This window comes from Sceloporus occidentalis, unplaced genomic scaffold (assembly GCF_023333645.1).
Source record: "Sceloporus occidentalis isolate IW3139 unplaced genomic scaffold, rSceOcc1.0.p SCAF_324, whole genome shotgun sequence".
In the NCBI taxonomy this organism is placed as follows: Eukaryota; Metazoa; Chordata; class Lepidosauria; order Squamata; family Phrynosomatidae; genus Sceloporus; species Sceloporus occidentalis.
In genome coordinates this window covers 476,909-498,827 of record NW_028317304.1, presented here as the reverse complement: position 1 = coordinate 498,827, position 21,919 = coordinate 476,909, and the positions used below count along the sequence as shown (strand labels likewise).

General features: G+C 39.8%; 3 protein-coding genes across 3 annotated transcripts; all 3 read left to right on the top strand.

The window, feature by feature from the left end:
• Window positions 1–1,347: 1,347 nt before the first annotated feature.
• On the top strand, window positions 1,348–2,304 carry LOC149274568 (olfactory receptor 10A7-like). Its single transcript, XM_089505353.1, has one exon. The coding sequence runs from the start codon at window positions 1,348–1,350 to the stop codon at window positions 2,302–2,304; it is 957 nt and encodes a 318-aa protein (XP_089361479.1).
• A 6,383-nt stretch (window positions 2,305–8,687) lies between these two features.
• On the top strand, window positions 8,688–9,644 carry LOC149274567 (olfactory receptor 10A7-like). Its single transcript, XM_089505352.1, has one exon. The coding sequence runs from the start codon at window positions 8,688–8,690 to the stop codon at window positions 9,642–9,644; it is 957 nt and encodes a 318-aa protein (XP_089361478.1).
• Window positions 9,645–13,776: 4,132 nt separating this feature from the next.
• Window positions 13,777–17,497, top strand: LOC149274566 (olfactory receptor 5AK3-like). Its single transcript, XM_089505350.1, has 3 exons — window positions 13,777–13,797; window positions 14,935–15,060; window positions 16,574–17,497. Exons 1-3 carry the CDS (start codon window positions 13,777–13,779, stop codon window positions 17,495–17,497), a joined length of 1,071 nt encoding a protein of 356 aa, XP_089361476.1.
• Window positions 17,498–21,919: the final 4,422 nt, after the last annotated feature.

The window sequence follows — 21,919 nt, the reverse complement described above, 5'->3', positions numbered from 1 at the left end:
CATCATCTATAAGCGCGCCAGGCTGAACACAGTTGTGACCCTGAACATGGCTTAATGTATACAATATATGACATCATAAATGTAAGTCAATATGTTCTTTTTTGTGACTTTTCATATTATCAATCTTGGGGGGAAATATTTTTTAAATCAACAGTGCATTTTAAAGTATAATCTGATCCAAAGCTTTCTGCCATCAATGTGACTTCTGGGGATGGTTCGATGGGCCGTGGTTTCCAAAATCAGTTAACTAGGCAGAGATCATGAAATCCATTTGGAAGTTTGTTTGACTCTTGTTTTCTACTTGGGCTGGATATAAGGATCTGGTCAAGCAGTTTAGACCCTTTTAGAATTATATAAGCAGTAGAAGATGTCAATTGTGTAAAGCTTCAACGGGTAAGTTATTGAGATCCGGTCAATTTACACCAATAACATAAAGAACCAAAGTTAAGGAGGTCCCATATATGAGACAGAGGCTGTGTAGGTGAACTAAGTGGATGGTAGATACCTGCAGTAATGATTGGGTTGGAAAATGGAAAAATCATTTTTACTACAGTGTCCTCCAAGATAGGAGAAGCAAGAGGGGTTTTAATTAATTTAAAGTTTTATTGATTCCTTGAAGATGATGATCAACCTCCTCCTCTCTTTGCTCTGTCCATTATGAGACATCGTTATAAGACATATATACTTCTGGATTGCAATATCTGCCAAGGTGCAACCAAGTTTTAATAATTTTATGGAAATTAGGATGAATTTTTCCATTACTGATGGTTGTGCATGTATAAAGAAGGCTATGGTGGATAGTAGCGTCATTGTGTAAGCAAGTAGAGGATTCTGGTGATGTTTTGGGAGTATGTTATGAGAGCAAAGCATATGATCAGTAATATTATTTTGTTCATGTTAGAATAATAGTCATGAACTGAGAATACACAAATGTAATTGTGCAATGTACCCCAGTCCAAAAAAAAAGATAAACTAGCAGTTTCTACATAAAATACTCACGGCTACATGTAATGTGTAAGACGTAGATCATTATACACAACAATGTAAAAAACTTCTGCCCAGTAAACTCAATTAATTAGGCAGATATGTAATCTTTATATTAATAGCCTTGTGTTGACGTCCTATCATTTTTAGAACTGGTATCCACCACCACCATTAAAGATTTTGAAAAGGCTTGAAGAAGAACATCAAATGAGCAATGAAGAGAGGATGAAGACACTTTGTTCTGCACAGGTAGACTAGGTCAAAGATTAATTATCTAAGAAGGTCCTACCAACAGGTTGCATAGACAACTTAAGATCTCCAGGTGCAACTTTTGTCATACATTGGTGACATCATCTTCAGACGATGTTTGAGGAGAATCACACAGTAATTACACAATTCATTATTCTGGGGTTCCAGAATCTTTACGGCTTCAAGATTCCATTCTTTATTTTTGTTTTTTCTTTGTATGTCATTACTTTAAGTGGAAATTTCCTCATTTTCCTCCTCGTCTCGACTTGTCAAATTCTCAAATCTCCAATGTACTTCTTCCTCTGCCATTTATCTTTATGTGATGCTTTGTTGAGCACAAGCATTGTACCCAAAATGTTACACGTTGTATTGGAAGATGGTAGCACCATATCCCTTTCTGGTTGCCTCACCCAGTTTCAGATGTTTGGTTGGTGCTGCACAGCAGAATGTTATATTCTTACAGTGATGTCCTACGACCGTTACATAGCCATCTGTAACCCGTTACATTATTCCTCCATCATGGAATTTAAGTTCTGTCTCAATCTCGTTATCTGCTCCTGGGTTCTTGGTTTTATTTTTGCTCTAATTACTCGTTTTTTACTTTGTAGACTAGAATTTTGTAATCAGAACACGATTGACCACTTTTTCTGCGATTTTCTTCCAATTTTAGAACTTTCATGCTCAGACACCTCACTTGTTGAAATGGAAGCCTTCATGGTTACACCATTTATACTTCTCTTTCCATTTCTGTTTGTCATTGTCACATATGTCTATATCTTTTTCACCATCCTTAGAATCTCTTCCACCACTGGAAGACAGAAGGCCTTCTCCACATGCAGTTCCCATTTGGCCGTTGTGTGTGTGTTTTATGGTACTTTAATCAGTATTTATCTAAGTCCATCCCAAGGATTCTCACTAAATATCAACAAGTTCACCTCTCTTGCTTATACCATGGTGACCCCATTATTCAATCCTATCATATATACTCTGAGAAATAAGGATATCAGAAAAGCATTTGGCATTTTTCTTAGAAAGATGCAAAATCGATTTTTCCATCGTATTTCCAATTAATCAAATCAAATGTCAGCAGATGTTTTTGAAAACTGGGCCAGACTGGTTGCTTTTGCCTGATGTCCAGTTTGGGCCAGATTGTTTAAAATTGACTGCCAGCAATACCCTTGTTCTGTGTGTGGTTAATGAACAATTGAGTTGCTCTATAAAGTGTAAGTGGGCACTCAAGATTTCAAGATTCTCAAAATTGAATTCTTCATTCTTCTTCTCTCCTTACAATAAGTGCAAGCTTTCTCATTGTCCTTGTGGTGCCAACCAATCACAGCCTATGCACCCCCATATACTTCATTTGCCATTTTTCCTTCTGTTCTTCCTTGTTAACCATCGATTTTCTTGCACTTCATGCTTTCTGTAATATTGAGGAAAGGTCTAACCATATCCCTTTATGGATAAATTACCCAATATAAAATATTTGGTTGGTTTTGCAATATAGAGTGTCCATTACTGATGACCATTACCACTTGTAACTCTTTACATTATTCCTCCACCATGAACCTTAATCTCTGCCTCATCTTGCCCTGGATGCTTGACTTTCTTTTTACATTAATGTTTACTGTAATGATTGGTAGTTTATAGTTCTACAAAAACATAAACATATTCAAGAACTTCTTGGTACTAAACGTATGTATTTATAGTCACTCCTTTCATAATTCTCTTGCCATGTTTGTTTATAATCATCTCACACGTCTCTACATCATCTTCACCTTCCTTGGAATTTCTTCCATCACTCGGAGACAGAAGACCTTCCCCATCCGTAGTTCACATTTGCCTGTCGTGTGCTTATTTTATGTGACTTTAATTAATATACATTGTAACCCATTCTACAATTGGTGTAATTGTATTATTAATGTAGAACATTGACACTGTTTGGGGTGGATTATAGAAGCTGTCCAAATACTAATAGTTATTTTTATTGTCCTTCTGCAGTATTTCCTGAAACAATGTTCTAGAGTTTTGTTCGGTAATACACTTTCACTAACAACAAAAGCACAAAATAAGAAATAGTAAAATATTGTTCACAAAATACTGTTCCTGAGTTATGTTTTTAAGGAACTGTACATTAAAGTTGTCTGTGGTCAACTTGAAAACCAGCCTTGTTGTCATATTAATATTTAGGTTTAAATTATTACCTTTTGTTTTTCTTTAATGTATATTTTTACTAAATGGAGCAACCTCTAAAGGTATGTACTAATTTAGAATACGTCAATCTGTATGTATATATATATATATATGGACCTAGCTTTGTGCGCCACTAAATGGACAAGTATTGGGACAAACCTCTTAATTATTGAAATCAGAGTTTGGGCTCCTTACTTCCAATGAAGGGAAATCTTAATGCTGTAGCATACCAAGACATTTTGGACAATCCTGTGCTTCCAACTTTGTGGGAACAGTTTGGGGAAGACTCTTTTCTATTCCAGGATTACAATCCCCTAGTGTACAAAGCAAGCTCCATAAAGACATGGTTGGATGAGTTTGGTGAGCAAGGACTTGACCGGCCGCACAGAGCCCTGACCTCAACATAATATAAAATCATTTTTTTTGCATATAACAACATTAAAAGACGAGGGAATTTAGAACTATTAGACGTAGCGTTGTATTTGCTGAACTTATGGGAATTATTTAAAGGTTGTCTTCCCTGTATGAACCCAACCTGGTCTAAGAGAGTGGCTAATTTGTGGAACAACTTTCCAACAGATGTGGTAGTTAAAGGAAATACAATGAGGGCTTAATGCTATACCGACCTCTTCAGCAACTAAAAAATAAGCCAACTCGACGAGTCTGAGGAAAGTATTGGCTCTTTATTATAATGTTCCATATATCTTAAAAAAATGAAGGCTTGCTGATGGATCATAGATGGAGAAGTGGCCAAAGAAAGAGAGGAAATGGAAAAACCCTATAAAAATGAGAATGGGATGAGGGACCATGTTGAAACGTATACTTGGGTCCCGGCCATGTTTTGTATTGGATAGTGAGTTTATCATAGGAGGACAACTCCCTTGTTAAGTTGGTCACTAAATGTTTTTGTTGGTAGGAATCATCTGACAACTAACATACACGCATCCATATTTATTACATTTCAATTGATGAATAATTTATAAAGAAAATTACCTTTATTTAGTAATCCGCAAGCGCTAGTATGGCACAAATTGTGAGTCTGTAGCGCCCCTAAAGCTAACTTACATTAGCAAAAAAAAATCACAATTCACATACGCTAGTCTGTAGGAGAGTCAACTGCATGCATGAACTAAGTTGACTTGTGAACCCTCATACAATTAATAATAAAAATAATAAAATGGGTGTCCCCAGGACCCCTTCTTAACCAAGAGTGGGGTATGACTGTTCCTCTTCCTCCCCACCCTGTGAGCAGTGAGACCCAAGCCTCATGTTACCTGTATCTGTGTTTTATATGTCCGTGTTACATATTTCGGAGGGATGTGTGTCCTTGTTACGTGTCTCCATTTTAGAGTCTCTGGTCAATTTATCCGTTGAGCCCCTTTTCCATAACGTGCAAATTGGGTACCATCACCTCGTTAAACAGCTAGTTACCCAAGTCTGTGTTTTCTCAGTGTAATTGCTGCGTTACTCACATAGTTACCCAAGTGTGTCTTACTCTAGAGATATACCCCCCTCACTGTGATCCCTGCTCAGGTACAAATGTGAGTGGGTTTTAGTGAAGTTAGTTCAGTGAATAAACTTGTCTGTCATCTAATTACATGTTTTATGTTTCTTGGTAAATGTCTATATTTACAGCGAATCTAATGTGACCATGTACTGATCACCATAGTTACATTACAATTCTACATTTTGACTTTTTGTATTTTATTTTCAAATATGAAGAAAAAAATCATCTAAAAGATATATACATTGCTCGTCTAATTTCATGGTTTCTTAAACTATATATAATGGGATTAAATAATGGGGCTACCATTACACCATAACATTTGCTGGTTGCATCAGCCAACTTTACCTATTTGGTTCTTCTGCTATCACAGAGTGCTTTCTTCTCACTGTAATGTCCTACAACCGATATCTAGCCATCTGTAATCCATTGCATTATGTTCCCATAATGAATGTTAAGCTCCGACTTCACCTGGCCACATGGTCTTGGCTTTTTGCCTTTCTCCTGACCATGATTACTGTTTCTCAGATGTGTAACTTGCACTTTTGTGGTCCTAATGTCATTGACCATTTTCTCTGTGATCCTGCTCCACTGTTGGAACTTTCATGCTCAGATACCTCTGCTATTAAACTTCAAAATCTTGTTCTAGGTATTCCAGTGACACTATTGCCCGTGAGTTTCATTGTTGGGACTTATATCAGCATATTTATCACCATCCTCAAGATCTCCACCACCAGTGGTCAACAAAAGGCATTCTCCACCTGTAGCTCACACCTAGCTTTCGTCTGCATTTATTATGGGACGCTGATTACTCTTTATGTGATTCCACCCAGAGGGATTCCGATTAATGCAACTAAAGTGCAATCCCTACTTTATACAGTTGTTTAACCCCATCATATACGGTCTGAGAAACAATAAACTCAGAGCAGTTGTTAATAAGATAATTTATGTAAAAATGAAACCACCAGCATCCAATGAATGCAGGTTTATCCAATGAACATCAACTGGACTAAGGGAGTGCCAAATTAGTGTGTTCAGCATTGAACAAATGATATCCAGGACGGTGCAGCATAGAACTTCAATAAAGGAGTATAATTCAATAAAGACAATATAATGACATATACACATTTTTGACATCCATGTGTTCTGTGCAGCTAGAAAGACATTTAAGACTTTATATCAGGCTTAACTTACCCCAATTAACTGAAGGAGGCCAACAATTGCCCCTTCTCATCCCCACCTCATGGGTGATTGAGTAGGAAAAATTAAATCAATGTAGGAGGTATATTGTCATATATACCCCCCCCCCTCTTCAATATTCCCTGATCAGGGGGGTAGGGGTAATAAAAATACCCCTATGGAAGGCACAGAACCCAAAATTATAACAAAGAATATGCCACCTACTCCCTCTAAGTCCCAGTGGTATGGGAGATGAGGTCCATCCAAGTACACTTTTGGAGTCACTCAAAGGGTGCACCATGTTGGGGGAAAAAAATCAACCACTTACCTTTTCAGGACTCATTGAGCAATTATCGGCAGAGCTATTAGCCCTCATGTTTAGGCCCAAGGATAGGGATCATCCAATTAAAGTTAAAAAAAAAAAAAAAAACTACATGAAAACTCCCCTCACTTGCATGCAACTACACTTGAGTTGGCTTTAGTGAGTTTGTAGACTAAAACCCTGTAGTTTGGTGAATAAGACCACAAAAGCTGCAAAACGTGTCCAACAAAAATGTAGGACAATTGTATTGTTTGCAGCAGCCAACTCATATAAGACAAAAAAAAGCCAACTTAATTTTCACTTGCAAAAAGGTACATCCAAATTGGATAAAAATTGTATGAGATTCGAGTTGATGCAATTAAAACAAAAAAAACTTACTTGTGCATCCATTAACCTGTGAACCATTTGTGAGCTGCAAATGGAAGATTTTTGCAAATAGGAAATTTAGTTCCGATTCATGAATTTCTCCTTGCATCCCTAGAGGTGATATGTGAGGTGATATTCAAGTACCCATAGGCATAGGTTGTCCCCAAAAGAGGAGTGTTATTCTTGACCTCACCCCCTTGAGAAATTGGGGGTCCTGCAGAGCCCAATTTTTTTATTGTTTCTTTTTTACATGAGACGTGTGAGTTGTTTTGTCGGTGTTACTATGCGGGGACATGCGACTGACCCAGAGTCTGATCAATAGACTCTTAGACTATAGATCTAAGTACATATGTATAAACACACACTTTTCATATTTGGTTTGTTGTATTGTATTTATTGTAAATTATGCGTTATATTCTACTGATTATTAATAAGAAACATGAACATTCTTCATCATTGACCTTTTGGAAATCATGTCTCTAAATCTCTCTCTGAGTTTCCCCATCTGGTTTGCCTCAGGGATTTAACTGTAAAGACTCAATTAATCTGTTCTTGTTTCTTTTCCTAACCTAGTTCTGAACTTGATAATAGGCCCTTTGTGGTATGATCTTATTAACGTAATTTCTTACAAGCCTCAAACCTATAAAAACCCTGTTAATCATCATCTATAAGCGCGCCAGGCTGAAAACAGTTGTGACCCTGAACATGGCTTAATGTATACAATATATGACCTCATAAATTTTAAAGTGTAGTCTGATCCAAAGCTTTCTGCCATCAATGTGACTTCTGGGGATGGTTCGATGGACCTGTCATTCCAAATTCTGCTATGAGAGATCATGAAATTCTTGGATTCTACTTGGGCTGGATATAAGGATCTGGTCAAGCTGTATAGGTTTAGACCCTTTTAGAATTATATAAGCGGTAGAAGATGTCCGTTGTGTAAAGCTTCAATGGGAAACATGATTAGAAGTTATTGAGATCCGGTCAATTTACACCAATACCATGAAGAACCAAAGTTCTCTTCTGCGTCGTGAGTTCATTAAGGAGGTCCTATATATTAGAAAGAGACTGTGTAGGTGAACTAAGTGGATGGTAGATACCTGCAGTAATGATTGGGTTTGAACTTGGAACATTCATGTTGACTACAATGTCCTCCAAGGTAGGAGAAGGAAGAGGGGTTTTTATTCATTTAAAGTTCTATTGATTCTTGGATGATGATCATGATGATGATGATGATGATCAACCTCCTCCTCTCTTTGCTCTGTGCTTTATGAGACATCATTATAAGACATATATACTTCTGGATTGCAATATCTGCCAAGGTGCAACCAAGTTTCAAACATATTATGGATGAATTTTTCCGTTACTGATGGTTGTGCATGTATAAAGAAGGCTATGGTGGATAGTAGCGTCATTGTGTAAGCAAGTAGAGGATTCTGGTGATGTTTTGGGAGTATGTTATGAGAGCAAGGCATATGATCAGTAATATTTTTTGTTCATGTTAGAATAATAGTCATGAACTAAGAATTCACAAATGACAAAAATATAAGAAACTAAAAATCAATTCTATGAATTGTTTTTTTTTCACTTAGTTTCAATAGTTTTCACTTATTCTTTATCAAACATACTTATGTAAATATGTAATCTTTATATTAATACTTTCCTGTTGATGTCCAATCATTTTTAGAACTGGTATCCACCACCACCATTATAGAATTTAAAAACGCTTGAAGAGCATCAAATGAAAACTGAAGAGAAGGTGAGAGGATGAAGACGGTGCTTTACTTTTTTTCATTTAGAAATGAAAAAAGGATGTAATATTCATTATTCATCACTATGTTCTGCACATGTAGACTAGATCAAAGATTAATTACCTTATCTTATCTTAAGACGATGTTTGAGGAGAATCACACAGTAATCACACAATTCATTATTCTGGGGTTCCAGAATCTTTACGGCTTCAAGATTCCATTCTTTATTTTTGTTTTTTCTTTGTATGTCATTACTTTAAGTGGAAATTTCCTAATTGTCCTCCTTGTCTCGACTTGTCATATTCTCAGATCTCCAATGTACTTCTTCCTCTGTCATTTATCTTTATGTGATGCTTTGTTGAGCACAAGCATTGTACCCAAAATGTTACACGTCGTATTGGAAGATGGCAGCACCATATCCATTTCTGGTTGCCTCACCCAGCTTCAGATGTTTGGTTGGTGCTGCACAGCAGAATGTTATATTCTTACAGTGATGTCCTACGACCGTTACATAGCCATCTGTAACCCGTTACATTATTCCTCCATCATGGAATTTAAGTTCTGTCTCAATCTCGTTATCTGCTCCTGGGTTCTTGGTTTTCTTTTTGCTCTAATTACTCGTGTTTTAATGTGTAGACTAGAATTTTGTAATCAGAACACAATTGACCACTTTTTCTGCGATTTTCTTCCAATTTTAGAACTTTCCTGCTCAGACACCTCGCTTCTTGAAATGGAAGCCTTCATGGTTACACCATTTATACTTCTCTTTCCATTTCTGTTTGTTATTGTAACATATGTCTATATCTTTTTCACCATCCTTAGAATCTCTTCCACCACTGGAAGACAGAAGGCCTTCTCCACATGTAGTTCCCATTTGGCCGTTGTGTGTGTGTTTTATGGGACTTTAATCAGTATTTATGTAAGTCCATCCCAAGGATTCTCACTAAATATCAACAAGTTCACCTCTCTTGCTTATACCATGGTGACCCCATTATTCAATCCTATCATATATACTCTGAGAAATAAGGAAATCAGAAAAGCATTTGGCATTTTTCTTAAAAAGACGCAAAATCAATTTTGCCATCGTATGTCCAATTAATCTAATCAAATATCAGCAGATGTTTTTAAAAACAGGACAAGACTGGCTATCACGAGGCAGACCTGGCACTTTAAGGCCAGTGGCCACCAGTTATAAGTGCAATCGATGACTGGATATGTGCAGCCGCACACTTCGTGTCTGGGACAGATTAAAACTGTTTAAAATTTCGCTTAATTTAATCGGGTCCTTTAGTTAACCCCTAGTCTGCCAGCAATACCCTTGTTCTGTGTGTTTAATGAGCAATTGAGTTGCTCTGTAAAGTGTAAGTGGGCACTCAAGATTTCAAGATTCCACACCTCATTCTTCTTCTCTTATGACAATAAGTGCAAGCTTTCTCATTGTCCTCGTGGTACCAACCAGTCACAGCCTATGCACCCCCATGTACTTCTTCCTTCTGTTCTTCCTTGTTAACCATTGATTTTCTTGAACTTTGCTTTCTGTAATTTTGAGGGAAGTTATAACCATATACTTTTATGGATTAATCACCCAATACCAAATATTTGGTTGGTTTTGCAATATAGAGTGTCCATTACTGCTGATCATCTGTAACACTTTACAATATTCCTCCACCATGAACCTTTATCTCTTCCTTGTCATCTTGTCCTGGATGCTTGACTTTCTTTTTACATTAATGTTTACTGTAATGATTGGTAGTTTATAGTTCGTAAATATGTATGTGTTTATAGTCACTCCTTTTATAAATCTTGTGGAAAGTCTTCCCAGAAGAGTGGAAGCTCTTATATATATATATAAGCAGAGCCATAGCTAGCTCCTTTTGCTCCCGAGGCAAGAATGGAAAATTGTGCTCCCCAGCTATTTTATTTACACTGCCCTTATAAACACCTGCCCATAAACATATATATACACATACACTGCCCTTTCACACAACTGCCCACACACACTGCCTTTACATGCACCTGCTCAATAACATGCATATACACATACACTGCCCTTACACACGCCTGCCTGTACACGCTGCCTTTACACACACCTGCCCATAAACACGCATATACACATACACTGCTTTTACACATACCTGCCCATAAATACATATATACACATACACATACACTGCCCTTACAGGGAAAAGAAAAAATGTTGGTGCGCTAAGCTAGTCACAGGCTCAAATAATTGGCCAAAGCATAATTAAGCTCACCCGCCACGTCAAGGCACACTCTCAATAGGGTGAGAACCTACGCTCACCTCCTACATAGTGGGCACACAAAGCAGTTTATACTGCTACCAAAACCGGGTGAGCTTAATTATGCTTTGGCCAATTCATATAACCAAAACCTCTCATTTATATTATGTTTATATATTTGTTGCCAACTTTATTAGGGTAAGAAGCGCAGACAGTTTTTGTTTTTTGTATACATTGTACAGCCAATACACTGTTTTTGCAGCATGCTTACACCTGTTTGGTAGGCCTCGTATTATACATTTGTATTATTTGAGCCTGTGACTAGCTTAGCGCACCGACATTTTTTCTTTTCCCTGTTTGCACATATCTGAGGTTGTTGGCTCCTCATTAGTCTGGTTGCAGCTTGCTGTCCAGGGGTTAATAGGGAGGAGGTTAAATTGCACCTCCCCCAACACATTAATAAGGTTTTGGTAGCAGTATAAACTGCTTTGTGTGCCCACTATGTAGGAGGTGAGCGTAGGTTCTCACCCTATTGAGAGTGTGCCTTGACGTGGCGGGTGAGCTTAATTATGCTTTGGCCAATTCATATAACCAAAACCTCTCATTTATATTATGTTTATATATTTGTTGCCAACTTTATTAGGGTAAGAAGCGCAGACAGTTTTTGTTTTTTGTATACACTGCCCTTACACACACCTGTCTTTACACGTACATATACACATGCACTGCGCTCATACACCCCTGCCTTTACATCCTCTTTCCTGTGGTGGGAGGGCGAGGTCCATCACTTCAGATTGCTTTACTGCTCCCTCATCACTATGTGCCTGCTATTGCTGCAGAGTACGGGGAATCACACCTCTTAATTATTGAAATCCGAGTTTGGGCTCCATACTTCCAGTGAAGCGAAATCTTCATGTTTCAGCATATCAGTACATTTTAGACAATGCTATGCTTCCAAATTTGTGGGAACAGTTTGGGGAAGAGCCTTTTCTATTCCAGTGTGACTGCGCCCCAGAGCAAAAAGCAAGTCCATAAACACATGGTTGGATGAGTTAACCTCAACCCTGATCGAACACCTTTGGGATCAACAGCAGTAGAGATTGCGAGCTGGGCCTTCTCATCCACCATCAGTGTCTGACCTCATAAACGCTCTACTGGACGAATGGGCAAAAATTCCCACAGAAACTCTTATATATATAGCACCCCCTGTGTTACAAGCAGAGCCATAGTTAGCTCCAATGGAAATTGTGCTCCCCAATTCAGCATCGGGTGTTAAAGGGCCGTGCAAGTGACTCTATTGGTCGCCGGCAGAGAGCTCCTCTGTTGCACTTCATTGGCCGGCGATCAATAAAGTCGGTCTTATGGCCCTTTAAGCCCTGACAGCGAACTGGTAACCCATGCGATGCTGCGTAGATAACAGGAGCGGAAATTTGTAGGTTCGCCGTCAGGAGACCTTTAACTCTTGGAGCGGGGGGCAGGCAGCAGAGGACAGAGGTGCAGAGGGCTCGTCTGCCATCAACCAGTGTAGTGCAGGTGCACTTCATTGGTTGATGGCAGTGGTGGCCCCTGCTGATAACCAATAGAGTTGCTCGTATTAATCCCTTCTACAAAAAATGGCATAAAATGGCAAAAAAAGGCAAAAAATTAAGAATTAAAAAAAAAAAAGAATGTACACAAATATTCGCCCAAACCGAACACAGGAACACAGGATATATTGAGCAGCATATAACTTTGGAGTTCAAGCATATGGAACAATTCTACTCAATGTATCTTACCAACAGAGGGCAGCATTCTGTCCGAACATATATTAGTCATATGTTGCAGTGTGGTCATTTGCATTTATTCAAATAAAATATATTCCCATGATCCTTTCGTCTAACAGTTTAATACAAAAAAACCCCAAAATAAATAGAAAAAAAAAGTTTGCAAGTTCGACAGAATTAACTGTTGCAGCGGGGAGACCAGCGGATCATGGGAATATATTTTATTTAAATAATTAATATGCAGCAAAAAATAGGAAGGTAAAAGCGCTAAGAACAATAAAAACGGCAATAAAATAAATCGTCCTATAAATAGCAGCAGCCCACTCGCCAAGGTTTCCTCTTCTTGGCTTGGTAAATAACTTGGAGGTCAAAGAAGATAGTGGTTGCGCAGAGAGGAGAAAAAAGTCACAATAATATAATATGTGGCTGGCACCGTGTGGTAGAGTTAAGGACTGGATACTCACATTTTTTGGGGACTTAAGCAATTAGTCCCACAAAACTTGCATGGGCGATACAATCCTCACCTGGGGATATCTTTAGCAGCAGTCCTGTGTAATTCTTTTTTTTGGTTCTCAGGATAATGTGCACATAAAAAGTTAAACAGAAATAGGCATAGTGCTTTCTGTATATATAAAATGAATAAAACAAATAAAAACAGTTCACTATATACTCACAATATGGTGAGCAATAAATAGATTGCTCACACCTTCTGGCGTAGGTGGAATGATCCCCACCAAGGATATAAACTTGCGTGTTTAAAACATTAAAAGGATACCAGGAGCAGAAAAGAATGGTTTTTAAAAAAACTTATTTATTTTCAGCTTTCTGGTTAAAAACCATTAAAAGGTCAATAAAAATAGCACATACACGTTTCACCTACTAAATAGGGTTCCTCAGAGTGTCTAAAAGAGCTCCTGGCACTGAAATCCTTATATAATAAATTTAAAAAAAAAAATTTGGGAGCCCAAGGTGCGTGCTCCATAGGTGCTGTTCTGTGCTCCGAAGAGGCGACAGAAGACCAGAATACGATATTGGGTTCCCTCAAGGGGAACCCAGACAAATTCCTTTCCCCCCCATGGAGGGGGGGGAGGGCCAGATCTTCGAGTCTCACCCCAAGGGTGAGACCCCTTTTGCCTTCAGGGCACTCCTGCAAGGGAGTAGCCCCCTTTAGGCTTCACTGCCAAAAAAACAGTGATCCGAAAATGAAGTGTCCAAAACAAAAATCAACATGGTGGTCTTGGCCTCGCAAGTGAGCTGAAAAACCGTGGGTATCAAAAATCCAAATTAATAGGCACACGTGCTGAACGCATTGTGATATATAAATTAAATAAATAAGGACAGGCCATTTTTGGCCCAGCCAGATTCAAAAATAAATTCTACTCCAAGCCCATATGGCACAATGGAAAAGAGTGTAGGAAAGCCACCAGTGCAGAACACGTGCTCACCGTGTACAACGGCATGCAATACTGCACACAGTGACTCCGGCATTTCCACCAGCGAAATTAAGCACCTTGGGCTCTATGCTTTCCCAGCCCTAACACCAGGAGAAATGTCATGGTGCTGCCACAACCGCAAGGGATTCTGGGTAGGCGCATGCAAATAAGGTCAACAATAACCACCTTTTGCCTCTATATCCACTTTATTCATGTAACCCTTGAAATGCATAAAGATGCAGTAGATATGGAGATGCTTGTATGGACTGCTACGTGTTTCGCCTGCTCAAACAGGCTTCCTCCAGGCAGAATATTATTATTATTATTATTACTAGTGTTATCATTATTATTAATAATATTAACCAAGTATGTGTTAAATATAAGTTACATTTCAAGTCTAAAATAGTGGACTAATTTTGATTTGAAAAAATCGACAAATAAGGGAATCCCATTATGTCCAGTTACAAATATTTAACCAGAAAATGTATAAAAGAAAAATGATCACAGAATAAATGTGTATTCTTAAGATCTTATCCTTACACCCTTCTTCCCAAATCTACACCGAGTTTACTTAATGAATTACAGAAATGGCTCTATGTATGTGTATGTGTGTGCCCTGTGTATTTACTTACATTTAAATTGAATTCTTAATGAGTTATGAGTCCCCATTCACACATTCACTAATTGCTTAGATAATACGGAATGATAATGATGTGGCCAATATTACTGTATAAGATTATTTAAGACTTATAAGGAAAAAGTGTAAATATATGTTTATAAAACAGAAAGGCTTGTGGGCAACTAAATAGGGAAATGTAATCTATAACTAAAGTATGTGGACCCCCCTCCTAATTATCAGCTCAGCTATGAAGCAGTAGATCATGCAGACTCACAGAGCAGGGCTCCTGAGTCCTGAAGTGTCTAGCACATCAAAAATTGGGTGTTCTTTGTAGCGTCACTTGCTACAGAGTTCCAAACTTCCTCTGGAAGTAACATCTGCACGAGCACTCTGTGCCGGGAGCCTCATGAAATGGATTTTCATGGCCGAGCTGCCGAGGATCATTGTGCTCAATGTCAAGGTTTGGCTTGAGTGGTGTAAAGCACGTCGCCGCTCAAAAAAATTTATCCCACCCTCCGACCAGGTTAAAATAAGAATAATTGTAAAAATAAATAATTATTTTTTAAAAATGAGGGGGGGGCACAGGATCTTCTTCTTAACTATGGGGGTAAGATTGTTTTTCTCTTATTATATATATTTTCAATGTATATTCTGTGCTGAAATTATCCTCTTAATTTTTGTATGATTTTACGAATAAATGTTGTTGCTTTGTTTTATGATCATTTCAGTTCCTGGGTGGTTATGTGTATGAATGGATCAATTAAGGTCTTTTGTATGGCCCATAGCATTGGAACACAGTTAAACCTTATCTGTGTCATTGTAAGGTTCTCCATGCTTCCTCTCCTAACCTTTGGTCCCCTACACCTCTATTTGGTCTGTTTAATAAGAAGTCAAGCAGTGAGTTAAGTTATGGATTAACTAAACCAGAACGAGGTCACATAAGGCAGCATGCTAACACTCACAAATTATTCACAAATATGTGAGTTATGTGTGTCTACAACTTTGTAAGTTAATGACGAGGGCATGCGAGGGTACGTTCATTACATTTTTGCATGTCCGTATCTGAACCTCTCAAAAATTGTCTCCACATCACAATATAAAACAAAAAATATAAAAAAAAATTACTTTAGAAAAAATAAAACATTGACCCTCTCAGGAAAAACTATTACCAGGGGTTGGAGGTAAGTGATGATAACCTTTGTAGTGCACTACTATTACTGCTGCTCATCCTCTGTGCCCTTCCTTACTCTGAGGGATCTTTTATTATTTATTTATTTATTGCTGCTGCAAGTGAAAGGTGAATCCAGAAGATGTCAAGGGCTTCCCTAGTTGGGAACTTCCGCCGAGAGTCTACACGAATCAAAAAAGGCCCCCCGAATTTTATCCCAACCGAACGATCGAAGTTCTTTGCCCAAAAACAAAAATATTTTTTTTCACGAATCTATGCATAACATACAGTGCATCACTTAACAATTTGTACTTAATGAAACAAAAGGCGATGAAGGCCTTGTATATTTCATTTACAAATATTTATATTTTTGTGGTGTCTTAAATTATTATAAGCTATAATGTTGGCTTTTGTAATGATGGGATAATCTAAGCAATATGTGAATATACTAATAGGACCTTTGTGGATAAACCGGTTCACTAAGGACTCCCTGGTGCGCATCTCAAACCTATAAAGATGGCCTTCTCATGTTAAACAGTCATCTAAATAAATGGCCCTGAGCCTATGTGACTCTATGTCGTACTCTAAGAGCACATAGACCACATAATTGAATTACAGATCTCTAAAAACTCTTTTTTCTCTGTGATCATTATCCATTTTTTTTTCATTTTGCATTCAGAACAATGAGTATGGCATGGATTGAAATGTACATTAAATGTAAGTAGATATTCACATTAATGTATTAATTCATGTATTCATTTATTTTTACCTTGGATTTATATTTGATGAATCGTTTGTATTGTAGATAATGAATCAGCCAAATAATACAGCAACCACAGAATTCTTTCTTTTGGGATTCCAGAATCTTCATAACTTCAAGATTCCATTCTTCATCCTTCTTCTCAAAATATACGTTATGTCAATAAGTGCAAATGTTTTTATCATCCTTGTGGTGTCAACCAGTCACAGCCTACATACCCCCATGTACTTCTTCCTCTGCCATTTGTCGTTCTGTGATGTCTTGCTAACCACCACTATTGTACCCAACATGCTTCATGTCATACTGAAGGAAGGTAGCACCATATCACATTTCGGCTGCTTCACCCAATTTCATATGTTCGGTTGGTGTTGCACTACACAATGTTATATCCTCACAGTGATGTCATATGACCGTTACTTAGCCATCTGTAACCCATTACGTTATTCCTCCATCATGGACCTTAAACTCTGCATCACACTGGCCCTCTTGTCCTGGATGGTTGCCTTTCTTTTTGCGTTAATGTTTAGTGTATTGGTTGGTAGTCTACAGTTCTGTAAAGATAACGTGATTGACCACTTCTTCTGTGATTTTCCTCCAATTTTGAAACTTTCTTGTTCAGATATTTCATTTGTTGTCATAGAAGATTTTATTGCTGCTCCTTTTATACTTCTTTTCCCACTTATGTTTGTCATTTTGTCATACGTCTGTATCTTCTTCACGATCCTCGGAATCTCTTCTACCACTGGGAGACAGAAGACCTTCTCCACTTGTAGCTCCCATTTAGCCGTCGTGTGTGTGTTTTATGGAAGTTTAATCAGTGTTTATATAAGTCCGTCCCAAGGATACGCATTGAATATCAACAAGTTCACATCTTTGTCTGTTGCCATGGTGACCCCATTATTTAATCCTATTATATATACTTTGAGAAACAAAGGAATTAGAAAATCTATTTATATATTTTTTAGATGAAAATCAAGTTGTTGTTTTTCTTTAGCATATGTTACAATTGGGCCACCCTGGTGAACATGATTTCATTCTTATACCAATTTTTTCTCCACATCCTTTTGAAAGGCTCCTTTCTATATAGGTAAATGGTAGAAAAACCTGTTATTACTTTGGTAGACAATAATTGGACAAATACCCAGGTTTGAAATATCACAAGTGAATTTTCTTCACGGATTTGTGTTGAAAGGGATGAGATTACGAAAGGTCACATGTTCGTATGTTATCCTTGCCCGTGCTTAAATGGCTTTTGGAATCAGGTAATCTGGATCTCAATATTTGGGATAGAAATCCATTTGTGTCCGAGAATATTCCTGTGACTTTCTTACTAAACCTGAAATTGTACTTCTGGTAATATGTAGCTTGTAGGTCAGGTGGGATAGGGATTTACTTACTATTTTAAGGGTCCATCAGGGGATCATGGACAACATGAACATGGACAGCTTTTCACAAGACCTTGGCTCCTTGGTTCTCTGATCCTTCTATTCACTCATACCCTTGTTATTTTATTTTATTTAGATTTTTCCCTATTTTGCCTTCCTTTTCAGTTTTCTGCATAGTTCATTTCCTTTTTCATGTTATAAATTTAAATCTATATTCTATTTGGATTTCAAAGCACATTGTATAGCATGGTTGTAGTGAATGCTTTCTTTGATCTTCGAAACAGTCCCCAGAATGATGAAGGATCCTTTGACAACTTTTACATCTTACCTTATAATTGCTGGTTGTCTAAAAGGTATTATTAGCATCAATAGACTTTCTGTCCTCTGTATCTAATACCGTAATACACCTTTTTCTTTATGTTATATGTTAAGTTATATTTGTATCTCATAAATAAAGGTATTATATGTATACAGCTCTAGATACTCTTATATTTTCAATATAACACCTTTCGGGGATCCTGAGCCTCTGCAATTTATTTAGAGATTGGGGTTTCTGGTTTCTTGGCAGGGCCTCCAACTGGAACGCAGGTTATGTTCGCTGACACAGAATTAGTCTTAGTCTTTCCTGATCATTTTTATCCTGTAAATGTCTACCCAGACATCTGTAAAGAGGCAGAACCACCTCCCTCTTCCTGCCACTAATGCCTCTTGAGATACAACCCAGCACCCTGCTTGCTTTTTTTGACTCCTTATGACATTGCCTGCTTACATTTAAGTCCTTGTAACGTTACACAATAAAACTGGATTCAGTATACAAAATAAAATTGTGCACATGTGTATTAAATAATAATAAGGTGTTCTGTGAATGATAACACACTTAATTGAATCAGTCTAGCACACTATATCTGGATACTCCGATATCATTCCAGCCAGCCTCCTTCCTCACCCCAGTAACCTCTGAAGAAACCAGTGATCCGTGTATCCCTTAGGTAGGGTCTGGTTGTACTACCGCTTTAAGTACCGAGAGCATAGTGTACAAGGACCTATGGGTGCCCAGGTACAGTGTTCCTTCCTGTAGGATAGGGATAACGTGTGTGTGTGTGATGTTTACGGCTTTCTAATCCTTCATTATCCACTGTGTCATAGCGTCCCTCTGACTGAATGGCTGAATCTTTAGTTGCTCTTTAGCAGTCATCAGCAGGTACTATACACAGGAACGGGGGATAGACTTTCCAGCTGACAGGATACTTGGATCACTAATACTCTTCAGCTGTAGAATGTTTACACCTTAGGATGCTATCAGTACTATAGAGGTAACTTCTTCAACAGGGAAATCTCTATTGTTTTCTGCAAATTCCGGGGGCCTAGTCACACAGGCCAATGACATGGAGGACCTTCTTCTACATTATCGTCAATGGTTCTCTCTGTGGCTTCTCCCCACACCCTGGCAGTATGATAAAGAGGCAGGGTATTTGTCTGTGATCATGTACAACATTTTGAATATTAGACCTAAATACCAAATCAGTTACATTACGAGGATTTAGTTAATATAAGGGCTGATGAAGCTGAAGTTTCAGGCCTATGTTCCTTTAATAGGGTCATCAGTAGACTTGGGCACCGGCCAACTCTTTGTGTTCGTCTTCGTGTTCGTCTCTGTAAGGGAAAAAAATCTTCGTATTCCATGAATATTCGCCCATTCCTGTATTCGTGTACATTTTTCCTGTTCGTTTTTTTCTTCGTTTTTTGTAGAAGGGGTTAATACGGGGTTAATACGGGGTTAACGCGGTACGCACTACGCAGCAGGATTTTAAAGGTCCGTACAAGGATCTTTAACTCCTGACGGCGAACCTACAGATTTCCGCTCCCGTTATCTAAGCAGCATCGCAGGGGTTAACAGGAGCGGAAATCCGTAGGTTTGCCATCAGGAGTTAAAGGGACATAAGAATGGCTTTACTGGTTGCTGGGAGGGGCCTCCAGAGGAGGAGGCCCCTGCAGGCAACCAATAGAGTCGCTCGCATGGCCTTTTAACTCCTGACGCAGAACTTGGCCTGGGGAAACCATTGGTCTCCCCGCTCCAAGAGTTAAAGGTCTGTACGAGCGACTCTATTGGTTGCTGGCAGGGAGCTCCTCTGCCATTGGTTGAGTGCAGACGAGCCCCCTGCTGGTGACCAACAGAGTCGCTCGTACAGACTTTTAAAATCTTGGTGCCGCAACTTGGGACCACTAGAGTCGCTCGTATGGACCTTTAACAGCTTGATAAGGGCGTTTATTCACGCCGAAACCGGTCTGTGTTTCCATAAATAAAGAGGAGAACTGTTTTTGACCATTATTCTGGCTGAGTCTTCTGCTTTTTTCATATTTATTATTTATGGTGATACACTTGTATCCAGTGAGTACATACTCCTCTGTTTCCCTGTCTTTCCCATTGAGAGCTTTTTGAAAATATTAAAATTGAACAACCCATCGGAAGGCACAAATCAATGTAAAACACCCTGTCAAACCAGCAACCCAACAGGTGATAGCACTCCAGATGTATCAGCAGCAACTGCAGAGCGGACTCAATGTCCTGCACCAAATCCACCGCCCTATCGAACGAAGTGTACGAAACCGAGCACATGTCATCATTAACAGACGCACCCTTAGGTTATGACAAATGATGGATAAGTCAAAACGTACCCACCTCCAGCTTTGGGACAACCCCCAAGGGGGAAACCCAAAACCCAACCAACATCTTCAGGATTTTCCTATACTTCTTCTTCTCCTTCTCATCCTTCTTACTATGCTTCTTTCACCCTCTTTCGTGTCAAGGGACTCCTCCATAGGAAGAAAAGAATACAACTCCACATACTCACCGACCAGTTCTTCCGGCTGCGCCGAACCGCTGGGCCATAAAATCCTGCGCTGGCATCGAGGAAAACCTGCAGAGTGGCTGCCACCGAAGTCCCGCTCCCAGGCTGCACATCCGGCTGTTGTCGATCCTCAGCATCCTGCTGACTCCTGGAAACAGAAGAACACCTGGAATGTGCTGCCAAAGACTGTGAACCCACCGACCTCTCCCGCCGCCTCACCAAAACATCCCCCGAGCCCGCACCCCCCTAGCCCTAGAAACATGCCAACCCCCTCTGGACCCCTCATGACGCACAGGAGAATGGCCCCGGACCACCTGAACCCCCCGAACACCGCGAACCCCCCTATCACCTGATACAACAGGCACCGACCCCGGCGACTGACTATGCCGGGACGGAGAACAAGAACGCCTAACCCGCCAAGAACGGTCAGAGGCACTGCTCACCCGACTATGGGAGCGCCTACTAACCCCAGCATCAAACTCAACCGTCGATGCCCCACAAGACCCCCCAGTCCCCACAACCACCAGTGACCGCACAGACCCCAAACTGCTGGCTACCGACTCGGGAGAACTACCCGCTGCCCCAGCATCCCCAGCCCCCACTAAACCTGAAGGAGACCCCAACACCCGACTATGTTGCCAAGGCCCAACCACACCAACCCTGGGAGAAACAGTCCTACCCACAGACCCCCTACCTGAAACCACCCTCCCCAATGACCCCTGGGAAAAGGGGGATCCCTCATGAGACCCCCCCTGCAACAGCACCCAGGCCCCCCCAACAGCGGAGTACTGCCCAGTACCTGGCTCCCGTGGATACCCTCCTCACAGGAAATGCAGACCGCAATGCAGGCTGCACCCGGCCGTCCATCTGGCTCCTCTTCCTCCCTGCCTCCAGATCCAGGGACTCCTCTCCAAGCGACACCTGGTCCAGGCCTCCGCTGGGCCCCAGAGGCCTATCGTAACTGCTCCTCCTCCTGCCGCTCCGGACACCTGTTCCTCCATCTAGTGAGCGAGCTGCCTCCCTGCCCGGGGTCCTCTGTCCCCCGCCGTCTGGAACCTGCCGTCTGCGGCGGACGCTGCCTCCTCCGCTCTGCATCCCCCCCGCCGTCCTGGGAAACACCGGTGATCCAGCCTGGTCCCGCTCCAGATGCTGCTCTG

Excerpts from the sequence above, each read along its gene's own strand:
- LOC149274568 (XM_089505353.1), top strand. The coding sequence starts at position 1,348 with ATGTTTGAGGAGAATCACACAGTAATTACACAATTCATTATTCTGGGG.
- LOC149274567 (XM_089505352.1), top strand. The coding sequence starts at position 8,688 with ATGTTTGAGGAGAATCACACAGTAATCACACAATTCATTATTCTGGGG.
- LOC149274566 (XM_089505350.1), top strand. The coding sequence starts at position 13,777 with ATGGTGGTCTTGGCCTCGCAA. Across the intron at positions 13,798-14,934 it reads TGGTGGTCTTGGCCTCGCAA|CGTCACTTGCTACAGAGTTC; the intron begins GTGAGCTGAAAA and ends TGTTCTTTGTAG. Across the intron at positions 15,061-16,573 it reads TCATTGTGCTCAATGTCAAG|ATAATGAATCAGCCAAATAA; the intron begins GTTTGGCTTGAG and ends TTTGTATTGTAG.